This window comes from Orycteropus afer, unplaced genomic scaffold (assembly GCF_000298275.1).
Source record: "Orycteropus afer afer isolate SDZICR_OR568_19922 unplaced genomic scaffold, OryAfe1.0 scaffold00052, whole genome shotgun sequence".
Taxonomy (NCBI): Eukaryota; Metazoa; Chordata; class Mammalia; order Tubulidentata; family Orycteropodidae; genus Orycteropus; species Orycteropus afer.
In genome coordinates this window covers 4,464,786-4,488,620 of record NW_006921639.1, presented here as the reverse complement: position 1 = coordinate 4,488,620, position 23,835 = coordinate 4,464,786, and the positions used below count along the sequence as shown (strand labels likewise).

The 23,835-nt window shown below is 37.6% G+C and overlaps 1 protein-coding gene across 1 annotated transcript in view; it reads left to right on the top strand.

The window, feature by feature from the left end:
- Positions 1–23,835, top strand: part of ERCC6 (ERCC excision repair 6, chromatin remodeling factor) — a 111,635-nt gene that overhangs the window by 51,033 nt on the left and 36,767 nt on the right. The window contains exons 5-7 of the mRNA XM_007938610.1: positions 695–823; positions 6,648–6,806; positions 16,610–16,745. Coding sequence (XP_007936801.1) covers positions 695–823; positions 6,648–6,806; positions 16,610–16,745 — 424 coding nt within the window. The remainder of the gene's footprint in view (positions 1–694; positions 824–6,647; positions 6,807–16,609; positions 16,746–23,835) is intronic.

Genomic DNA, 23,835 nt, shown 5'->3' with positions numbered 1-23,835 from the left:
TTGGCTTATTGCTAAGTATTTAGACTACTGATATTTCTTCTGTTAAATGTACATGGTATCAGTCTTCTGAAATATAAATGCTCATCTTATTTTATACCTGAAAAATATCATATTACTAAATGCATAACTTAGACCTTGTTCACTGAAAACATTTTTTTCTAAGTAATATAATTATCATTAATTTTATATTATGGGTCCTCCCATTAAGTAATCACTATGTGAATTGCTGTACAGCAATTTTGACCAAAATATTAGTTATTTTGTGCTATGACTGTCATATCTTAGTCACAGAAATGATCATTATAAATAAAATCAGTTTTTTGTTATGCTCTGTTGTCATTTTACAGATATTTAGTTATGTTAAAAACTCACTGAATCAGAACTGAATTCATATATTTTAGGAACTAGCAGGGAAAATTTCCCTTAGGGTATGCCAAAAGAAAAGCAGGTAGTTTTGCTAATGAAACGAGGCCTTACAGAAGTATTTCTAGAGTAGCTATAATGATTCAAATAAGAATTGAAGTGAAAAGGAAGAAAAGAAAAATTGTTTTTTTCTTTGACTATCAGTGTTTTAGTTAATAATGTCAGCAGCAACCTGGAAGACACCTGTTTTTTCTTGTACATTATCTAGAATTATGTGTTTTAATCTTTTTGTAATCAAAATAATTGAAACATAATTTTAATTTTCATGTAGGCGATGGAATAAACTGAGACTGCAAGACAAAGAGAAGTATCTAAAGCTGGAAGACAATTCTGAGGACAGCGATGCTGAATTTGATGAAGGTTTTAAAATGCCAGGTTTCCTGTTCAGAAAGCTCTTTAAGTAGGTATCATGTGCTCTGTCCTTTGTATACCTCATAAGCCATTATGTACAAATTAATATTTTAGGAATTACACAGTAGTTACCTGTGGGCCTTAAGGTACATGAGCAATTTATTGCAAATACAGACACTATCAAATGACATTTTAGCCACATGCTGTTCATTAAAATTAGATGATAATAAATTGACTAAAGTGCGTATTGGGTACATTTGTAAACTGATGAATCTATATGGACCTATTTCAGCTGACTAAGAGCAACAGATTTAAAAGCCATCTATGTTGAATATTGTTGTTACTGTTCTTAGTAATTTTAAGGGACCAACCTCTAATTCCTAAGTCAGATTAATTTAATAGGATGAGTTTAATATTAAAATCGTGTTTTGGGAAGACTTTTTACTTCTCCATGGAAATGAAAAGACCTGTTGAGATTATTTTCTAATTGTCTAATAGTGTACCTAAGTGTCAAATACTTTTCACCTGACCAATGTGTATCTAAATGTTCTAATGTCAGAAGAGGATCAAATATGTTCAGGATCAGGTTGCTGTTTAAAACTAAGTTTTCAAATGTGTTGTGGCAAGTGTAGTGGAAACCAGATGCTGTCTTGATAGATGGCGTGCTCATAGTATGCATGGCCTGATGAGTCTCTGTTGATGAGTGTAAACACTGAGGAACATTTTCAATCTCATCACTCCTGGAATGTACTTAACAAGATACTTTAGGAAACCTTAGATAACGTATAGGAAGTTAAACCATTAAATAGCTTCTTTCTGTCTCTTTTGTATTATCAGTTGGTAGTTGGGAGCAGGATGCAAACTTCTGTCTTTAGAGATTCAGCTGTCAGCCATGCCCTAAGTTGGTCCAAGATGTCTACATAAAAATAGCTTGCTTTTTTGTTTCCTCTCCAAGAGCTTATCTTATAGATTTAATTTTTCTGACTGGAGAGCAAGGAGAGGGCAAGGGTGGCTGTTTTATCCCACTCAGTATACTATAGGAAAGTTGAGTCCTGAAGATGAGAAGTGACTTGGTTGAGTTGCCATGATAAGGCAGAAGAAGAACTGTTTAGAAACTGAGATTTAAATCGCATTACCAATTTTTGCAGACTGATTTTTATAGCCCTGAGAAGTGACTACTTTGTTTATTGCTTCTCCCAAATGAAAATTAACTATGAAAGGTAAATAAAGACAACATTTATTGGCGACTCTTTTCATCTTCTCTAAAGTGATTGCTTATTAAGAAACAGTTCAAATAGTATCAGTGTTGTAATAGCAAAAGGAATACCCAAATTATAGATTAAATTGATTTAACAAAGACAAGATACTTCTACATGTGTAATAAGTGATTTGGCAGCTATTCTCAAGTGTTAAGTTGAATGTGTATTTTTGTTTAGATGTCAGATTTTCTAGCATAGAAAAGTCACAGTTAATAGAACTGATCTTTGCTTACTAAGAGTAGATGGGAGTCAGAGTATTAACTTTCTGGTAGTTAATACAAATACATGTATTTTTTAAAAATTAGTTTTAATTGCATTTTCCTGGAAACTGTTTTGTTCTCGTCTTTATGAAAACAGTGTTTTAAATACTTATAAATGTTATAAAACTTCTTTTCTTTTGTTATATCAAAAAAATTAATAGGATTGTTAGAGTCTACATTTTTCTTTTGTGATTAGGTTTTAGCTAGACCAGTTTAATTTTAAGCTGTAGATGTATTTTTACTCTGTTTACCACACTTTGTTGAATTAAATTAACAGAGTATAATTGTACTCAAGGGAGTCAGAAGATACAATTATCTATTTAAGTGCTATTTTTGCAGGATAATGTTTAACTTTTAAAATTCTGTCTTGAAAGTTTGCCCAGCAGATGCATTGTTTTGCATAATTAAGCAATCAAATGACACACTTCAATCTTTTGACCTTACTTTCAGCCACAGTAGCAAAGGCAATCTTATGTTAATGTGACAATGCCAAATTATACCAGTTATCTGTGGTTTTTTGGTGACACTTACATCTGATGGGGTAGCAGAACACAGTAATTTATCTATTTTGTTGTACAGTAGTTTGTTAAAAATCTTTAACTTTTCCTAAAGAGTGATTTTTACCTGCTTCCCAAAGGTTCTGAAAACTAAATTCTAAGACCTATTTTAGTTTAAACTACATATTTGTTTTACTGTGTATCAGATTTACTGTGAATCAGATTCGATTTGATGGCAGTGAATTTAGCTTGTTTTTTTTGGTGTTAATCATTACGAAATTAAAGCAATAAAAACAGTCAGTCAGGGGCACTGCTAGAACCTGAAGCAAGATATTCCTTAACTACTCCTTTGGGATACATACCTACCAGTGTGTCTGGCAATTTTTTAATGTGCAGGTGAATTTCTTTAAACTGCAGTCTGCGAGACTTTATGTGTCAGGGTGGGAAAAAGAGACCACTCTTTCCCATCTTTGTACAATGTCCCTAATTGTTGGGGATTCCTGTTAAATACACCCACTCCTCATGTATCAACATGTTTGGGTTCCAAAGATCAGGTCATTGTGTGAAAATCAGCGTTATGCAAAAATAGGGGATGCCTACATAAGATCACAAAATGACTACATCATTACATAACTGCCAAATTACATCATTACAAAGCTGCCAAACCACTGACGTTCATGGCCCAGCTACAGATAACCTTAAAGCCACTGTTACTCTTACCTCACACCTCAGCATTCGTTACATCCAGACATACATTGTTAACACACAAAATAGAGTTGGATAGTAGATTTTTTACTATTGTCATAAATGTGAAATGTCAAATAATGAGATAGTCCATAAGTGAGGCATCAAAAAATACCAAACTAACTGCTGTCAAGTCGGCAACCCCTCCTTGGGTTTCCAAGGCAGTATCTCTACGGAAGTAGATTGCCTGACCTTCCTTCTGAGGAGTGGCTGGTGGGTTTGAACCACCAGCCTTCTGGTTAGCAGTCAGATGCCTTGGGCACTACGCCACGAGAGTTCCCTAAGTGAGACATAGGTATATTTTTTTTCTTAAGTCATTTCTTTAGAGCTAATCATCCTTTTATAAATACATAATTGTGTGCTGTTTGAAAGTCCTGGAAGATTACATTTGTAGATGATGAATCATACCCACCAAACCGTTACTTTTTCCTCGGTCACGCAAAATTCAAATGTCCTCTCTCCTGGACTCCCCCCTAGATACCATACTAATCCCGCTTCTTATTCCTCTTATGATTTCTTGATATCTCCTCTCCCAATATTTCCCATTTTAGTTAAGTTGATTAGCCTCAAACATAGAAAAGTATTAGGCTCATGTTGGATGGAAATAGTGTAGCATAGTGGTCAAACGCTGGGATAACCACTGGGAAATCTTGGTTTTGGCTCTAACCTGTGGAGCTGGTTCCATTGTTGTTTTGAACTTAAGTGAACAGAGGTCTATTGACTAGAACTTAGTGATTCTAGAAACTGGTTGTACATCAAAACCATTTGGAGAGCTTATTTATTTATTCATTCATTCATTCATTCACTCACTCACCCAGGTTAATATGTGTCTACCCTCTAGTTAATGGTTTACCCTCCCTTCCCCACCCACGCATGGTAACCATCAAAGAATTTTTTTTTTTTTCTTGACTTTTTACAATAGTGGTCTCACCAGTATTTGTCCTTTTGTGATTGACTAACTTCACTCAGCATAATGGACTCTAAGTTCATCCAGATTAGGAGATTTTTCACAGATTTGTCATTGTTTTTTAACATTGTGTAGTATTCCATTGTGTATATGTACCTTAATTTGTTGATCTGTTTCTCTGTTGATGGGCATTTAGGTTGTTTTCATCTTTTTGTTAATGCAAATAGTGCTGCAATGTACATGGGTGTGCATATATCTATCTGTTCATGTCACAGCTCTTATTTCTCTTGGATATATACGTAGTAGTGTGATTGCTGGATCATATGGTATTTCTGTTTGCAGCTTTATAAGGAAGCACTATACTATTACTATACAGTAGTTGCACAATAACAGTCTTACCAGCAGTTTATGAGGGTTCCAGTCTCTCCACACCCTCGCCAGCATTTATTGTTTTCTGGTTTTTTTTTTTTTTTTTTTTTTTTTTTTTTTTTTTTTTTTGTTCTTAGTGCTGGGGTGAGGTGATATGGAGAGATTTTTAGACTAGGTGTTTTTCCAAAGCTGAAATTACTCCAACGTACCTGGTTTTTGAGCCTGCATTTGTTTTAGGTCAGGGTTTCTTAACTTCAGCACATTTGTTTTTTAGGCTGGATATTCTTTGTTGTGAGGACTATCTTTGTGCATTGTAGGATGTTGAACAGCATCTGGCCTCTACCCCTGGATGACAATTGTACTCCCATCGGTTGTAGCAACCAAAAGTGTCTCCAGACATTGCCAAAACTCCTATGGGGAGCAGAATTTCCCCTGATTGAAAACTACTGGTTTAGACTATATCCAAAGTAAACTTTGGAACCAGGCATTCTTTATTTGAGTTCTGGCTTGCTTATTTTTTCTGCTTGTGTGACCATTGGCAAGTTATTTAACCTCTTTGAACCTTCATTTCCTTAACTATAAAATGGGCTGTTAATCTCTATGTAGGGTTTTTGTGAGGCTGTATCCAAAGCACTTGGCCTAGTGCCTGCTGGCCATAGGCTCCTAAGTGGTAGCCATTATTCTCTGGCTACATACCACATATTGATAGAACCTGCTCTTCCTGAATTAAATGATCTTTTGTCCATACTAGTCTTCGTTTTGTTTTGATTTTTAATCCTCTTCTCTAGGTGCATGCCCAATGTATATATTATAGTTAGCAAATTTAATAAGTGGCATATTTTAGATTCATTGTTTTCCTTTTATGATAGATAATAATGGCAATAGAGTCAGACTTCTAGCATTAATTCCAAGATACTGGAGGGGGGGATGTTGTTAATTATGACAACTTTATTTTCTTTTTGGGGTATAGATTAAAGATGCTATTGATGGAGAAAGGAAAATAACAGTTCCTGTGGTATTTATTTATTTTTAAGACAGGTGAATATATTCTCTTCGACCTTTAGTCCTTATTTAAAATGTTAATAGTGCTGCCCTTTCTGTATTTGTGATGAGTTCCTGAATCAAATTTTGCTTTAGAATATTAAAAAGGCCTTTTCAAGTTGAGCTTTCAAAGACCTTCCTTAACTTTTATTTCATTTTATATTGGTGAGTCTTTTAACTGTTCTTTTTTTGCTATGTGCCTGTAATGTAACAGAATCATCTCCTATGTACTAATTTTGAGATTAGCCTATTATTTAGAATTGCTTATAACCTTAAAATTTAAGGATTTATGATGGGATAATATGATTACTTTTCAACAGTATAAGCTATAAATTGTAATGTCCTCTGTCTGGCTCTTTTGATGCTAGTCAGATTGTAAAACTAAACATTAATGCCTCTTTTTATGTGAAAAAATTAACAAAACTTTATTTACAAAAAATACTTGGATTTTTTTCCCCCCACAAAGATAGTGAATAAAAGATTGTAAGTTTATACTTGTTTACCAAGCTTTTTTAACATTGAAAAAGAAATGAAATAGCTTCCTAATTACTCCATCTATCAGTTTAATTAGAATGTGTTAATGTTCTGTAAAGAAAAATTTGTGATTTTATGCCTAGGTGATCAAAAATGTATGACCTTATAAATATAATACTCATGTAAAACACACATCCAGCATGTTGCAATGACTGGTAGTAGAACCTAGCCAAATGATTAATTCATGAGTACTTTCTGTTATGATCTGTATTATCCAACATTTGCTCTTTTCTTTTTTTCTTGTTGGTGTTTGTTGTTGTAGGTACCAGCAGACAGGTGTTAGGTGGCTGTGGGAATTGCACTGCCAGCAGGCAGGAGGAATTCTGGGAGATGAAATGGGATTGGGCAAGACCATTCAGATAATTGCCTTCTTGGCAGGTCTGAGCTACAGCAAGATCAGGACTCGTGGTTCAAATTACAGGCAAGTGCTCCTCTGCAGACTGTCAGTCTGTAGAGCTCAATTAATATTTCATCAGATGTATTGCTGTGGAGGAGGGTCTTGTGAATTATTGATGACATTTCAATTACAATATTCCTTTAATTCTTTTAGTGGGGGACATCAAAGGAAAATTTTTACGAGACAATGGAGCTGTAGGGCAGGAGAAATTAAACATGTAACACTTTTAATGAATTCCAGGCATTGATGCTTCATTTTGCAGATGAGCCCCACTAGATATTTTGGGTCAATAGGATGTCTAAGGTTAGCTTCTACAAATGGATTGTTTACAAACTCAATTATGTTAATATCAATAGTTTACACAATATGGAATTTTAAATTAGACATAATAACTTTTGTTCCATTTATTAAATTTTACATTAAAATATTTGTTCTGGCAGGAAACCAGGTATGCATTACAGTAAGTGCAAAGTCTATTCATGGGGGAAGTTGGAGCTTTGGAGAAGCTATTCTCTTGTATTTCTTTTATAATCAGTATTCATTATAGCATTTATAGATAGCTCTTGTTCCTTTTTTGAATGAGGTTACTTTCTAAAGTAGTCTGCTCAGTATGATTTTTACTCCTCTCCCCAAATCTTTCAAAGTTTTATGTAAATACTAAGGAAGATTGGGCAATCTACTTCTGTAGTTATACTACCTCGGAAATCCAAGGAGGGGTCGCTATGAGTTGGGTCTGACTCGACAGCACATAACAACAACAACAAGGCCAAAGCCTAAATGGCTATTCAAAAAAAGAAAAAACTATGTTTAGATTTTAATATTTATTTTCTTTAGTAATTTAAATAAACTGTCAGGGCTTTAGTATTCCAGAATAGTAAGTATTTAATTAAATGTGGTAAGACTGAAATACCTTATCTTGAAGTACTGTGAGAATCTCCATATTTAAAGTATAAATTATATAAATCAGTTTTTTTTTTAAAACTATTACTGGATAAATTATGTAGAATATCTGTTCCTGAATCCAGATAATTCAAGAGCTTCTTAAATTTTTATAGGCTTATCTAATAAGTAACAGCAAGATATTAATCAGGCTGTTGTGTTGTAGAAACCTTAGCCACTCACTAGATCTGGTTTGAAGACCCCCTTTAATAATAGTGATGTGCCTGAAGTTAAGTTGGCAAGTAGCAAGCAAACCCACTCTTCAAATTCATAAACAGAGAGCAAATGCTAACTACAAGGGTGTAAATTAGGACCAGGAACATTATTTTAGTCTTCATAGGTTAGGGTTTGTTTTTATTTTTTACCCTCTCATTAATTTAGCAGATTAACACGTGTGAAAACAGTTTGAAGTTTAAGAATATTTTAGAAATCCAAGTTGCATTTATATAGATGTAAAGGGAAGAGGGAGCACTGGTGGCATAGTGCCTAAGGCATTTGACTACTAACCAGAAGGCTGGCAGTTCAAACCCACTGGAAGGAAGATGGGGCAATCTACTTCTGTAGTGATACCGCCTCGGAAACACAAGGAGGGGTTGCTATGAGTCGAATTGACTTGACAGCAGTGAGCTTGGGTTTTTTTGTTTGTTTGTTTAAAGGGAAAAAACATTTGGATAATTTTAAATTTTAAATGCTAAATGCTTTGTTGTTATTTGCAAAGGAGTTGTGTATAAAAGCAGTGTTTCTTTCTTTTTTTTTTTTTACATACTAGAATACCATTATATTTTGCTTGGAAACATAGGAAAACATTCCAACCCAAAGGAAAAGTCAAAGTTAAAAATGGACATTTAGTGTTTTCTTATCTGTGGTTATCATTAGTTTACCATTTTAAAAATTTTTCCTCTATTCTTAATAAGTCTTTGGTTGGCTTGGTTTCCATGAGTCTACCGTGGGGTTTTTTTTTCATAACTGAAATGCCCCAGGCTGCCCCAGATGGTTTCTAGGACTTTCTTTCCTTAAACGATTTCTGAGATTTTCTTATTTCCCACCTCTTTTCGTCCCTTCCCTTCCTGTTATCGTGAAACTTGTGTGGAGTCTAATACTCTGGGCCTAGGAAACCTAAAGTCATCCCTGCAGTGTAGTTTTGATCTAAAAATTAAAACATGCTCTCTCGAGTAGTGACAATCCTAGTAGGAGTGAAGGCGGGACTAATAATGAACAGCAGCAGTAATCAATTAACTATCCATGCTCATATCCTCTTTTCCATAATGAAATATTGTGGCATGTTGGATTATAGCCCAGATCATCTTTGTTCAAATAGTATTGGTAGAAATGGCTTCTCAAATGTGGTTATACATCAACCAAACAACTGGGCTATTTATGCATAGGGGTATACTCAAGAGGTTAGTTGCTTTCCTTAAATGTGCCAGAGTAAATTTTATAACATTTTTATAACTATTTTATAACATGTCCTCCTCTGAAACAAGATGATTTTGGAGTTCTCTGCATTTATGTCCTAAAGAAAATGTCAGCCTTTGGTGTTCAGTGAGCTCTGTGTAAGCTAGCATTGCTTCATTGGCTGTGTACAGTATCTCTAAAGTCTTGCAAGCTGTAGATATTTGGGATCCAATATAAAATGGTCTTGGTCTTACAGTTTTAAGGACAAACAGTCTAGATCTCTAGGGTAATAAGTCTCATGGAAAAAGAATGTTTTATGTGTATGTTTGTTTTAAAAGGAAGTAGAAGCATGTTAAAGACCAAACTACTTGCTGTCAAGTCAGTTCTGACTTACGACAACCCCATGTGTGTCAGAGTAGAATTGCATTCCATACGATTTTCAGTGACGATTTTTCAGAACTAGATTGCCAGGTCTTTCTTCCAAGGCACCTCTGGGTGGACTCAAACTACCAACCGTTCGGTTAGCAGCAGATTACTTGATCATTTGCACCACTCATGGACTTCCAGAAATGTATTACATATGGTTAATAAAAGGAGCTCTGGTAGCATAGTCCTTAAGGCACTTGACTGCTAACCAGGAGGCTGATGGTTCAAACCCACCAGCCGCTCCATGGAAGGAAGTTTGGGCAATCTACTTCCATAGTGATACTGCCTCGGAAACCCAAGGCGGGGTTGCTATGAGTCAGGTCTGACTCAACGGCACGTAGCAACAACAACAACATGGTTAATAAAAATCTGTGCTGATTTTTGTGTTCTCAGGTCATAATTAATATGCTACCTTCTTTTCACTTTCTCATTCATATTACATTGCTGTTGCTGTTAGTGTGCTGTCAAGTTGATTTTGACTCATTAGTGACCTTATATGACAAAGTAGAATTGTCCCATAGGGTTTCCTAGGCTTTATGGGAGCAGATCGTCATGTGTTTTCTCCCACAGACCAGCTGGTGGATTTGAACTGCAGACCTTACAAAAAATTAGCCAGGCTGTTAACCATTGCACCACCAAGGCTCCTGTATTATATTGATAGGTCCCTTGAATCTTATAATGAAGAAGAAATAAATTATTTGCCTTTCAGACATTAGTTAGTGCTTTAATGTCTTGGATATAATTTTGTAAATTCCTAATTATGACACAGTGGCCTGAAAAAAACTCATAAACTTTCAAAGGTAAAAATGTTTTTTAATTCCTGCTAAATTCTAGACTGTAAGTAGCAGATTTCCATTCTGCCCTTTGAAATGTTTGACCATGGAGATATTGGCTTGGCCTAGATTCATTAGGTAATCAATGATAATCAAAGATGAAAGGAATTGTAGCCAGTTTAGTTGTTGATGCTAATCACTATACTACATTTAGTCATTGTTTATGCTCAACTCATTGGTATTGAGGGTTGGGAAAGGGTGCTTCAGTTGATGAGACTGTTAATGGACTTTATTACCTTTGTTGTAGCACAAGAGCAATCTAGGTCTGCTCCTAAAATTCAACTCAGTATAAAAATCCTTGTATTTTCTTATGTTAGAGTGAGAACAGCATAAATTAAAGGGCATAATAATGCCCATAGATGTTTAACCAGACTAAAATATCATCCTTACATGATAAAGTGTGAATAATCATTGTTTATAGAAGGTATAAAGAGAGAGAGAATGCTGTATGACCTGAAAAAGCATACACCTACTCTTCACTCATTGACTAGCTCATTATCTGACATTTTGCGTTTACAACAATAGTGAAAAATCTCTATCCAGCTATTTTGTGCATTAATGATGTACATCTGAAAGTAACGAATGCCTAGGTCCAAGGAGAGAGATGATTAAGGTTATGTGTCAGCTTGGTTGGGCCATGATTCTCAATGGTTTGCCAATTTATGTAATGATATAATTTGGCTGCTATGTAATGATGCAGTCATCCTCCATTCTGTGTTCTCATGTGATCATCCTCCATTTTCGAAAAACGCCAGTTTTCACATAATGATGTAGTCTTTGGAACCTAAGTATATAAGTAAGTAAGGAGTAGATAGGTATGTTTGAATATATACTGGAGTGTGAGTTTATTTTTATATATTTTTAGATGGTTTTTATTGGTTGTTTCCTAATCCCTGCTAAGTGCATATTGAAGATCTAAAAAAAAAAAAAAAAAAGCTTACTGCCATCTAGTCAATTCCAACTCATAGCAACCCTTTAGGACAGAGTGGAACTGCCTCATAGGGTTTCCAAGGTTATAAATCTTTAGAAGCAGACTGCCTCATCTTTTTCCCACAGAGCGGCTCATAAGTTTGAACTGCTTACCTTTTGGTTAGCAGCTGAATACTTTAACCACTATGCCACCAGTGCTTCTTACATATTGACGATACCGCTCTTATTTCCTTGAGGGCATTGAGAAGCTAGTCCATTTAATCCTTGTTCAGAAAGGAGTATTATCACATAAGGGGGTAAGACCAAGTCACTGCACTTTCTAGAGAACTTTGAGGTAATGTTTGCATAAGACCACTTTAGTGTATTCCCTACTCCTTGGTGAGAATCATGTAATCATCTCCTGTAATCTCTAGCCTTTTATCATCTAGATTCTTTCTAATAAGCAAAGTGAATGGCCATGGCTGCAGGTGAGAGATGGAGAGAATCTAGAAGTGGGTGGAGGCATTTTCTCACATTGGAGTCACCAAAGGCATGGGGGTAGCTACCTTTTGGACATAGTATAAGGGTAAGCCTTATTTAAGATACAGCTTGACTAAAATTTCACTGTTGTTCTATTAGAATTACAGGTGATTTTTCAGGTATGCAGAAGATAATTTTTAACATTTAAGGTACTGTGGGCTAGGCATTGAAATCAAGAAAAGACTGTCTCTGCCTTCATGGAGCTCAGATGGGATCTAAACAAACAATTAGAATAAGGGTGCTCCGTGATATGACAGGGCTGATGTAGGGCACTAGTTAGCATGAATACATCAGGAAGGGTCCTTAACCCACCTGCAGAGAAAGGGACAGTGAAGGCTATGTGGAGGAAGTTACATCTCCACTGAGATATGAAGGGTAAGAAGTTAGCTAAGATAAGAGGCTAAGAAGAAACAAAGCAAAAGAGGAAAAGCCAGAGTAGTAGGCATCTTCTAGGAACTGACGAAAGTTCAAGTTGATGGTGCTGAATCATGGGTGTGAGTGGTGGGATTGGACAAGTGATAGAGGTGAGGCTGGAGGAAGTAAGCAGAGGTCATGGTCTCATAGGCCAGGTTAAGGGTGATATACTCCATCCCAAGAGAAATGGATGACCATTGAAGGGTTTTAGGGATGAGCTATTCAGATTTCTTTTTTAAAGTGATTTGTGTAGGGCACATTGCAAGAAGTCGCAGTAATCCAGACAAGATGATTGTAGCCTGAACTGGAATAATGACAGTGTAAGTAGAGAGACATGGGTGACTTTGAGAGGGATTTGGGAGGTAGAAGTGGCATGAACTAGGTATATGTTGGATGTAATAGAGATCAAGAGGGGAGGGACAAGGATGAGGCTTAGATTTCCAGTTTGGGGACCTACGGAATGGGTGACAATTCTGTTCATTGGATTAAGAAACACAGAGGGCAAGGAGTAGGGAAATGATGTTTGTTGCCTTTTAGCTGGCTGTTAGATATATAGGCATGTGATTAGTTGGTAGTTCAGGAAATAGATCTGGGCTGGATGCATAGTGCAAAAAGAGCATGGGGGTTGCTTACTCTTTTGACACCCTTTAACTTCACAAGGGGGAGACGAAATCACTAGCAGTGGCCCAAGGCTGAGTCCTATGAGCTCAGACATGCCACCAACCTCTAACCTTTTTACCAATTCTGATATTAACTGTCCTTCCTACAGCACTGTCTACTTCTCTATTCACAATACTCAACAATTGTGGGTTTATTGGGGAAGTAACAGGTTACAATTCATGTTCAGGAGCACTCGGATACAGTTCTTCAATTAGGACAGCCTCCTTTTGACCATGGCCAAAGGCACACCTCCCTTTGGTCTCAGCCTGGCCTTCACCCTGCTCTGGCAAGTGTTACAAAGCTCTTTTAATGCTGCTAGGTGCATCCCTACTCTGCCAGCCAGCCTGTTGCTCTGTCTCATGCTGGTCTCTTTGTTCTACTGCTACCATCTCTCTGCCATCTGTCTGCCAACTCTCTGCCAGTCTCTTTGCCAGGAAGGTCCAGAGCAGGAATCTCAGGTCCAAGGATGCAGTCCACTCCACCTCTGGCTCTTCTTTCTTGCTAACCAGAAGGCTGGCGGTTCAAATGCACCAGCCACTCCTTGGAAGGTTGGGCTCTACTCTGTAGAGATACCACCTCGGAAACCCAAGGAGGGGTCGCTATGAGTTGCAGTTGACTCGATGACAGTGAATATGTATGTATGTGTTGTGCCTCTGGGAGGGCTCATTTTAAGCCTAGTGGAATGACAAAACTGACCAATGCACACATTAGGGTTCATATACCTTATTTCCATAGTTCCACCCCCACAAGAGTGCCATGTACCTTATTTACATTACTAACAAGTTATCCAGGAGCTCTGGTAGCATAGTGCCTAAGGCACTTGACTGCTAACCAGAAAGCTGGTGGTTCAAACCCACCAGCCACTCCTCGGAAGGAAGGTTGGGCAATCTACTTCCATAGTGATACCGCCTCGGAAACCCAAGGAGGGGTCGCTGTGAGTCGGGGATGACTCAACGGCACACAACAACAACAAGTTATCCAGTCTCCTTGGTGTTGGCTCCAAAGCACTACACATTTTCAGTTCCATCCAATAACTGGTGGGAGTCACAAAGACCTAGAAGAACCATACCAAGTAGTTCACTACACCATATATAGATTTAACCATCAGTAGATGGCATGAAACCAGTCAATGTTTTGTTCTTATATACTTAAAGTCACCATGAGTTGGAGTTGACTCGATGGCACGTAACAACAACAACAGCATTGTGTAGATAGTAATTGAAACTTTGGGTGTTAAAGAGATAATTAATGAGTAGTTGAAACTTTGCAAAATGTGAACAGTGGAGTAGTATATGTACATTTAATGTCACATATTCATCATACTTGTTGGCCAGAAAAGGTAGGGGTGGGGGAGTATGACAGTTTAAAGAGTGCCAGTGGCTGCTCCAGAATGAGAAAGGGACAAGTTATGCGAGCCCTGACTGCCTCAGTAAGTCTTGGTTCCCAGTGGCTCTTACTCACATCTTCCACCAATTGTTTTGACTTCTGTTTAATTTTCATCTATGCAATGACTAGCATCCAAACCTCAGCAAGCTGGAAGACAAAGTGGTTAAAGGTCATGGGAACATTGATGTAGTGGAGGTAAGGGCTCATGAACCTAGATAACGAATTGATCTCAGACATGAAAAGGGACTTGTTCCATTGTAACAGGGAAGGATGATTAGTGCAGACTTAAACAGGTATCTGTGGTGTATAATGTATTTGGATATTAGGGTCTGTACCTAGCTTGGCCTCAAGTTGGATTAAATTAAATTTATAATGCAGGAAACTTAGAAAAGGTGGACTGTAGAGGCAACATAATCAGCAGCTCAATGATGCCATCAAGGGTCCAGGTACTTTAATTTCCTCCTGAGGCCAGGTCTCCTTGTGATAAGATCTCTTTGCCACTGTAGGCCCATTGCCCAGTGACCATTAAAGCTTCATTGACTGGTAATTGTTACTAGGAGAATACTAGTCACTGGAAGGCTTTACATGGACCATTATTTTCCCCTTCTCCCTTAGCCAGACCGTGGTCAGAGTTACATAAAGCACATGCCTGTGGGAAAGAGGTGGGATACTACACAGATGTGTGACTTTGTAAGGAAGGGAAAAGGGGAGGTGTGGATGTTGAGATAGTGGCCTGAAAGTGTACTGATCTATCTATGTATCTGTGAATTGAGGTGATTCCATAAATCTTTGTTGTTTTTTTAACTTACAACATTTCTGCATGTCATTAAATATACTTTAAAAACTGTTGTTAATAGTTATATAATACTCCATCATATTTAACAGACCTTACGTTGCTGTTTACTATATAGCAAGCACTATTCTAAGCACTTGATATTAAATGACTCAGTCTTCATAATAATCCTATAATAACTGCCATTGAGTTGATTCCAACTCATACTGACCCCCATTGGGTTTCCAAGGCTGTAAATCTTTACAGAAGCAGACTGCTTCATCTTTTTTCTGTGGAGCAGTTGGTGGATTTGAACCAACTGACCTTGTGGTTAGCAGCCAAATGCCTTAATCACTTCACCACCTGAGTGCCTTAATCCTGTAATAATGTTGTTGTTATATGCTGTTAAGTTGGACCCGACTCATAGCGACCCCTCCTTGGGTTTCTGAGGCGGTATCACTACAGAAGTAGATTGCCCCATCTTCCTTCAGAAGAGTGGCTGGTGGGTTTTAACCACCAGCCTTCTGGTTAGCAGTCAAGTGGCTTAGGCACTACGCTACCAGGACTCCCTAATCCTTTAATAGGTGTTATTATTCCTGTTTTAAGATGAGAAAAGGAAGTTAGGAGAGGTTAAATAATGTGCCCAAGATCACATAGCTAGTGTGTACAGCAGCTGGAATTCTAACCAGGTCAGAGCTCATACTACCCTATACTATCTTAAAGCAGTGGTATAGTTTATTCAACTGTTTGCTTATTTATGGGCTTGGAGGTCTAGTTTTTCTATAGTGTAAATAATGCTGCAATGTGTATCCTGGTATGTAAGTCTTTGCATTAGGCTTTCTGGATCACCCTGTGATTGTTTTTGAAGCTCTTGCACTATATAGCTTTCCATGGGAATAATACCAGTCAGCATTCTGTGTGGACTTTGCATCAGAGAGTAGTCATTGTAATGCCCCTGGGCTTTGGTCATATGGAGGAAAAGCAGCAGCACAGTATAGCCAGAGAGCAGGCTGCAGTGGGGAGAGGACTGTGCCTGGTCATTGCTTACCACCTGTAGCCACAGCACCTCAGGCACGCTACCCACACACAGGAATCCTAGCCTCCTGCTTCCCAGGGCTGTGAAGACTAAAATTCTGTAGGTGAAACTTGGGGTAGACTATAAAGCTTCAAACAAATTTAAGCTATTCTTATGTTCATGTAGGTTGAGATACACTGTATAATAACTTCACTAATCTGGAATAGACGAGGAGAGAAAAGTATTTTTGTTAAAGTAATTTTTGTTTGATTTTCTTTACCTTAGATGGTATCTTTTAATGCCTTCTCTCTGAGTACCTGCATCTGTAATTGATGAATGGGATTATAGAGAGTTCACTTATTTTGTTTTAACCTTAAAAGCTTTTTCTTTAAAGGCAATACCAATAAATTTCCATAGCTAGCATTTCCTTTATTGAGCTGTTCAGATATTTGGCGGGGGTGGAAGGAGAAGGGCATGATCACTCAATATACTACTATCTTTCATGGTTGTACTTTCTTCTTGAACATTTTGGGTGCAGGTTCGAGGGGTTAGGTCCAACTATAATTGTCTGTCCAACAACAGTGATGCATCAGTGGGTGAAAGAATTTCACACATGGTGGCCTCCGTTCAGAGTGGCAGTACTACATGATACTGGTTCCTGTACCCACAAAAAGGTAAAGTTTATAATGTTGAAGTACCTTTTTGTTTGTTTTGTTTTAAAGCCCTCCATTTTATAATTAGATTTTTCTTTGTATGTATGTTCTAGTGTTTCTTTTATGCATTTTAAATCATTTTATTGTTATTGGCTTAATTTAGAATTCTGTATTTTCAAAACAATTATGAATATAGGCTTTATTGTTGCTAATAGCTCTTTGTGTCACTGTGACATGTTTGCTGTCCAGAGTAACAAAAGAGCAAAGACAAGGAGCCTCCACCTAACAGTACAAATAGGAGTAGAAATCAAGTGGCTTAAGTTAAGTCACTGGCTGGACTCAGGGCATTAGGGGTTTTAAACAGCTTTAGGAATGTGCATACAAAAAGTAATATAATAAGTTTAATTAGTAAATGTGTTTGTTAATATGTTTATGGAGCATGCTTTTATTGAACAATAGAAGTGACCTGCTATTTTGAGAATTTTATAATTTTCATTGTTGCTTTTTAGTTAAGTTGCTTTTTCTCTGAATTGTTGGTTATCATGTAACTACAATCACTATACGTTGAAATTTGTATTTCCTCACTTATTTGTAGTTTTGCTGTCAAAAAGGAGGTTTATCTGTGCTTCTGTGGGCAGCAGCACTTACTTTGTTGTATTATTATTATTTATTTATTTGGTCATTTCTTTCTCACCCTTTAGACTGTGAGTGAGCTTTGTCTGAGTAGGGCCTATCTTACTTGTTTTAGTATCCCTAGAGCTCCATAAGCATTTGCTGAGCAAATGCTAATTACACACTTTCATTGTGGATGTGCAGGTTACATTATTGATAAAGAGTATGAGTTTGTTAGGAGTTCTTTCTTTTCTGAGTCTTCTGAACTCCTGAGTGAGCTCTCGTAGAACCCCATGAAAGGAGTCCCAGCTGCAAAGAACTGTTGAATGTTTGCCTCATTGAAATGGACACACGAGACACTGAACTCCCATTAGTTTTGCTGATGCACCTTTTTCTACAAATTCCCGCCTTGTCCATGATCCCTGGCTAAGTAGAACTCTTGATAGAAGTTCATCAGAAGTATCTATTATTTGGTAGGTTAAGTTAGGTGAGATGGAATCTTGCTTATGTGAGCTGTTGTTAAACCCAACTGACTTTGTCCTGAATTTTAAATGAAAAATGGTAAACAAATGGAATTAACGTAATTAGTGAAGTAGGGTAAATACTGTGATAAGAAGCCAAAGCACCGAGAAAATATTAAGTGCTTTGATTATTTTTCTAGTTAAACTCTAAATTTTTGTAACTTTCCAACTTTCTTGTCATCATCTTTGCTAAAAACAATTTTTAAATTCCTTTTTTTGTTTCCATTGTCTATTGACATCTCTCACTGTTCTGTATTACACAATCCTTTAGCAGGATTCAATAGTTTATGTTTGCCTGAAAAAAGCAAAACTTTCATAAGATCTGCTATTTTTCTTTTCTTTTGTATTAGTGAAGTATGTATTTCACACCTTTACTCAAATCATGGCTTACCTTCCTTCCCTCTGTTATTAAAATATGAAGAACTACCTTTAGATAAATGGTCTCTGAAATAAATTGACTACCCATTAATGGTTTTCTCTGGCCAATTCTTTGAGAAGTGGACGGCCTCTTCCTTCTTCCTAGTGTGTCTCAGTCTATAAGCTGGGCTGTTACCTGTGCACCAGGTGCATCTTGCTGGGTTTTAAACACCAGAGGCTCAGCCTCAAAACTCACGTCTACATGTCACCACAGTAGGACAAACCAACAGACAAGTAAGTTTGTCTTGCTGTTGGAGACCTCTCGTATCACCCCCACCTGGGTCCCTGTGGCTGACTGTACCTCTGTCTGGCTTCCTGGCTTTTAATCCCCTTTTTCCTGCTCTTCTGCCCTGCTGTTTTGTGCGTCCCTGAGTTGTCCCTGGGGCTGACTGCTCCTCTGTCCGGGTTCCTGGCTTTTATCCCCTTTCTCCTGCTTTTCCGGCCTGCTACTCTGGGCGGGCCTGAGTTTGTCTCCTCACCTAATCCCTTCAGCTGATTGCTCTTCTCTCTGGCTTCCTGGGTTTTAATCCCCTTTCTCCTGCTCTTCCCCCTTGCTACTTTGGGTGTCCCTGAGTTGTCTCTCCTCACCTGTAACCCTGGGGCTGACTGCTCTTCTGTCCGGGTTCCTGGCTTTTATCCCCTTTCTCCTGCTTTTCCGGCCTGCTACTCTGGGCGGGCCTGAGTTTGTCTCCTCACCTAATCCCTTCAGCTGATTGCTCTTCTCTCTGGCTTCCTGGGTTTTAATCCCCTTTCTCCTGCTCTTCCCCCTTGCTACTTTGGGTGTCCCTGAGTTGTCTCTCCTCACCTTTAACCCTGGGGCTGAATAAAGAAAACAAAAATCCTCACAACTGGACCAATGAGCAGCATCACAGTAAATGGAGAGAAGATTGAGGTTGTCAAAGAATTCACGTTGCTTGGTTCTACAATTGATGCCAACGGAAGCAGCAGTCAGGACATTAGATGACGTGTAGCATTGGGAAGGTCAACTGCAAAGGAACTGTTTCAAGTGCTGAGGAGCAATGATATCTCCTTGAGGACTAAGGTGCACCTGACACAAGCCATGATATTTCCAATTGCCTCGTATGCATGTGAGAGCTGGACAATGAATAAGGAAGACCAAAGAAGAGTTGATGCTTTTGAGTTGTGGTGCTGACGAAGAATGCTGAAAGTACCATGGACTGCTAGAGGAACTAGCAGATCTGTCCTGGAGGAAGTGCAGCCGGAATGCTCCTTGGAAGCAAGAATGGCCAGACTTCGTCTCACCTATTTTGGTCATGTTGTAAGAAGGGACCATTCCCTGGAGAAGGATGTCATGCTTGGTAGGGTGGAGGGTCGACGAAAGAGGGAGAGGCCTTCAATGAGATGGATTGACATGGTGGCTGCAATGATGGGCTCAAGTATAGCAGGGATTTGTGGGGCTGGCGTGGGATCGGGCGGTGTTTCGTTCTGCTGTGCATGGGGTCGCTATGAGTCGGAAACGACTTGACGGCACTTAACAACAACAACTCATTAATGGAAATAGAATTGACAGTGAAGCTGTTAATGAGACTTGGTTCCTTAGCTTGTTTAGGGGCAAAACCTTAAATAATAGATAGTTCACTTTTGGTTATAATGGTTCTACTTTCTGAGATGTTTTGCACATATAGACACATGCATCTGTATGGTTCATAATTTCTTCAGTTTTTTATAGTTTACCAAGGGCTTTAACTTCAAGTTTCTTAACTTTTCAGGAAACGCTGTGTTCTTGAACAAAGGAAGTATTAACACATTCTCAGTGTGTCATCAACACAGATGATAAATTTACCATATTTCATTTGCATGGGCCTTATCAGTGACACTTCCAAGATTATAACTTTGACTTCTGGATTAAATCACAAAAGTGAAATTTAATCTCTCTGCTTCTTCCATTCTTATTTGTATGTACAGATCTTTGGGCACCACCCCATGCATACCTGCTGGCTTACATGTATATGTTACATTTGCAGTAGAGTTTACATTATTCATTTTTGTTTCAAATATTCTTTCAAGGCCATTCTGTTCTGCTAATCTACCATCTAATGCCTGGCTTCCTTTCCACACTTATCAGCTGAGATTTCTTTTTTCCATGGGTGAGCTTTCTGTGCACAATGGCTGTCCTGTGTATATTTAGAACTGAAGCTCAAGTATAGGTCACTCACTGCTAAACAAAATAGGGAAGAGAAGAAAATTCCTCTTTAGATGTTTAAAAGGGGTTTTGCTTTTCCTAATGCTTTGTTGTGAGTCTATGACATAACATTTAGAAAAATTTTTATTAATAGAACACATTTATCACTTTTTCCCAAAATTGTCTTTTAGCCTCCCATTTCTCTGACCACTTGAATCCCATATTATCTTTGTTAATATTTTCTTTGATTGGGCAACATCATTTAAAATTCTCATATGAACACCCACAATCGTGCAAAATTTATGCAACTAATATTTCAGGTAGTCAAATCAGCTAAGGAAAATTTTCAAGCTTTTGAATCTCCTTTAATAGTTGAAATCCCATTTATTAGGATGTAAGATTTTCTAATTATTTCTGATGGCTTTTTTCTAATATAGAGGAAATTATTCTGAGTCAATTGACATTTATTTATTCAGCAAGTTTTGTTGTTGAACAACTATGAACACCATATTCCAGGTGTTTGATGCTGTTAGTATTCCAAAAAGTGGGTATGATGTAACTGGCCTTGAAAAACGAACAGTATTTCAAAATATAATATATGAAAAGATAGTAAAAGAAGGCAGTTGTGTGATACTTACATAGTAGCATCTTTAGCATTGTGTTTTAAAGTTTATTTAATGATAGACTCTTTGTCAGTTTATTGAAGATTTGTAATTAGAAATTTCTTGCTCTTACGGTTATCACTTTGATCTCTCCTGGACCTTATTCTGCTATGTAGAATCTAGAAATTCTGTGGAATATATTTGATGATTCATTTTTTTAAATCTCATTTTGGCCATGCTGTTAAAATCATAAGAGTAGGAAAAGCAATTGTGGCATAAAATATTAAGAGCATAGATTTTACAGTTACTAGACCAAGGTTTGAATCTTGGTAAATACTCTGTGATTTTGGCAAGTCACTTAGCTTCTATGAACTCAATTTCATCGTCTGTAAAATGGGGATAACAATCCTGGGATTTTTGTGAGGGTTTATTGAGTTAATGTGCCTCTGTGGTCCTCAATATATAATATTTGCACAGGTAAAGTTCTCACTGTTGTTAGAAACAATGAACACTGTAGACCTCTTCAATGATAATTGAAGTGAGGTATTGAAAGAGGTAGTTTTGATTGATTCAGTATAAATCTATTCAAGAAAGTTCACACTTGCTTTATCAAAAATGTTCATGAATGACAGTTTTCAGTCAACATCTAGATCTTTTTTTCTCGTGTCCAAGTATATTTGGCCCTATGTGAAAACAATGAAATAGAATATTAAAATTCTTTTTTGGAAGTGCAGTATATGGTTAAAAAACAAACCACACAAAAATGTGACCATCTGCATGGGAGACAGCAGGCTCAATTGGCATTACATACTACACACATACACACAAACATTGTTCTACATTCTACTTTGGTGGATAATGACTGGGGTCTTAACAGCTGGCGAGTCCCATTTAAGATCAAACAAATGGTCTTTCCTCGTCTAGAGCAAAGAAATTAAGAAAACCAAAGATGCATAGAAACAATTAGCCCAAGGGCTAGTAGATCATGTGAACATCAGCCTACATGACTGTGAGACCAGAAGAACTAGATGGTGTCCAGCTACCACTGTCAACTACTTGGAAAAGCATCAGTGTAGGAGATCCTGGAAATAGTGGGAGAAAAATGTGGACCAAAACTTAAAATCCTAGAAAAGACCAGGCTTACTGGTCTGATAGAGACTGATGAAACCCCTAGGACTATGGCCCCTAGATTCAATTCAGGCCTGGAATTGAACTCACACCTATGGATTCCAGCCAAACAGTAGATAGGTATATAAGGTGAACATTTATACCAGGTAGGTACACTCTTAGAACATTCAACCATGGGAGATCAGAAGGGCAGTATTTTTACTGGGAGATAGCTCAGGGGTCAGGAATGCATAGGAAAGAAGGATACAGGGGAAAGGTAATCACAGGGAGGAGGTAGGAAGAGGCATTATGGGGATTGTAGTCAGTGTCATGGAACAAAATATGTATAAACTGTTCTATGGAAAATGAATTTGCTCTGTAAACTTTCACCCAAATCACAACTGGGAAAAAAAAAAGTGACCATCTGATGAAAATACCATCATATGCTTTTTTAAAAGGCCTGCTTTGGGGAACACTAGTATAAAAGACTTACTAGATTTTTAAAAAAACTCGAGAGGCAGTCACATGAAAAAACATAAAGATAGAAAAGGGCCGCATGGCCCCCCAGGCATCCTAAATATCTCAAACCTGTTCCAAGTACACAAATTGTAACGCAAAATTATGTAATTCACATTAAGTTTAGAGATGGTATAGACACCTGATATAAGAAATGATAGATGTGAGGCTTGTTTTGTGAGGTATCTGGTAAAATTGTGTTGCTGGAGTCCTTTTTTCTTCGTTGTCAGCACAAATCCTTGTTTATTAAAGATTTAGCTTGAAGGAAATTTTAATTAATTACAGGTGCAGTAAATCCTGGCTGGGAAGCTGCTGTGCTGTGTTTACTGTGAATGGCCTTCATGTGCCTGTGCTCCACTCCCGCTCTCCACTGCCTGACAGTGTGATTTATGGCTGTTGTTTTCTACCAGTCCACTGTTTGCCCTCTAGGAGGGATTGGTCTCCTGAGCCTCCATAATAACAGCAGCACTTTCACAGACATCCTTTAATGACAACAGCACTGCATTCAGTAAGTCAGGCTAATTGCAGATGTACCCTATTAATTGCAAAAACTAGGATAGGTTACATATTTTACAAGCTTTTAATTTGAAACCGCCCGAGATGATTTGTCTTAAGTGTTTGGGTAGAGATGTCCATAATATTCAACAATTCACCATTATTGAAACTCTAGTCTAGGCAGTTATAGAATCCTGAGTTTGAATCTGGTGAAAACGAATAGTCTGAGATGTGTTTCTACCCAGTGGCTGATAAGCAGAGGTTATATTTTCAGTAAGGACATTAAAAAAAAAAAAATCTTGTTCTTTTAAAAAAAAACCTATCTTTTAAAATTATTTTTAGTACATTTTATTGAAATATGATTTATGTACAGTGAAATACACAAAACTAAAGTAACATGGGTCGATTCTTTTTTTTTTTTTTTTGCAGTGTTCCCTCCCTCCTTTCCCACCCCTGGCAACCAGCAAAAAAAGTTTCTCTCCATATATAAACCTTTCCTTGACCCTCCACAATAACAAACTTATACTATATTTGTCCTTCTTTGATTGACTTATTTCACTCAGCATGTTGTTGTTGTTAATGTGCCATCAAGTTGGACTCGACTCATAGCGACCCCTCCTTGGGTTTCCGAGGCAGTATCACTACGGAAGTAGATTGCTCCATCTTCCTTCTGAGGAGTGGCTGGTGGGTTTGAACCA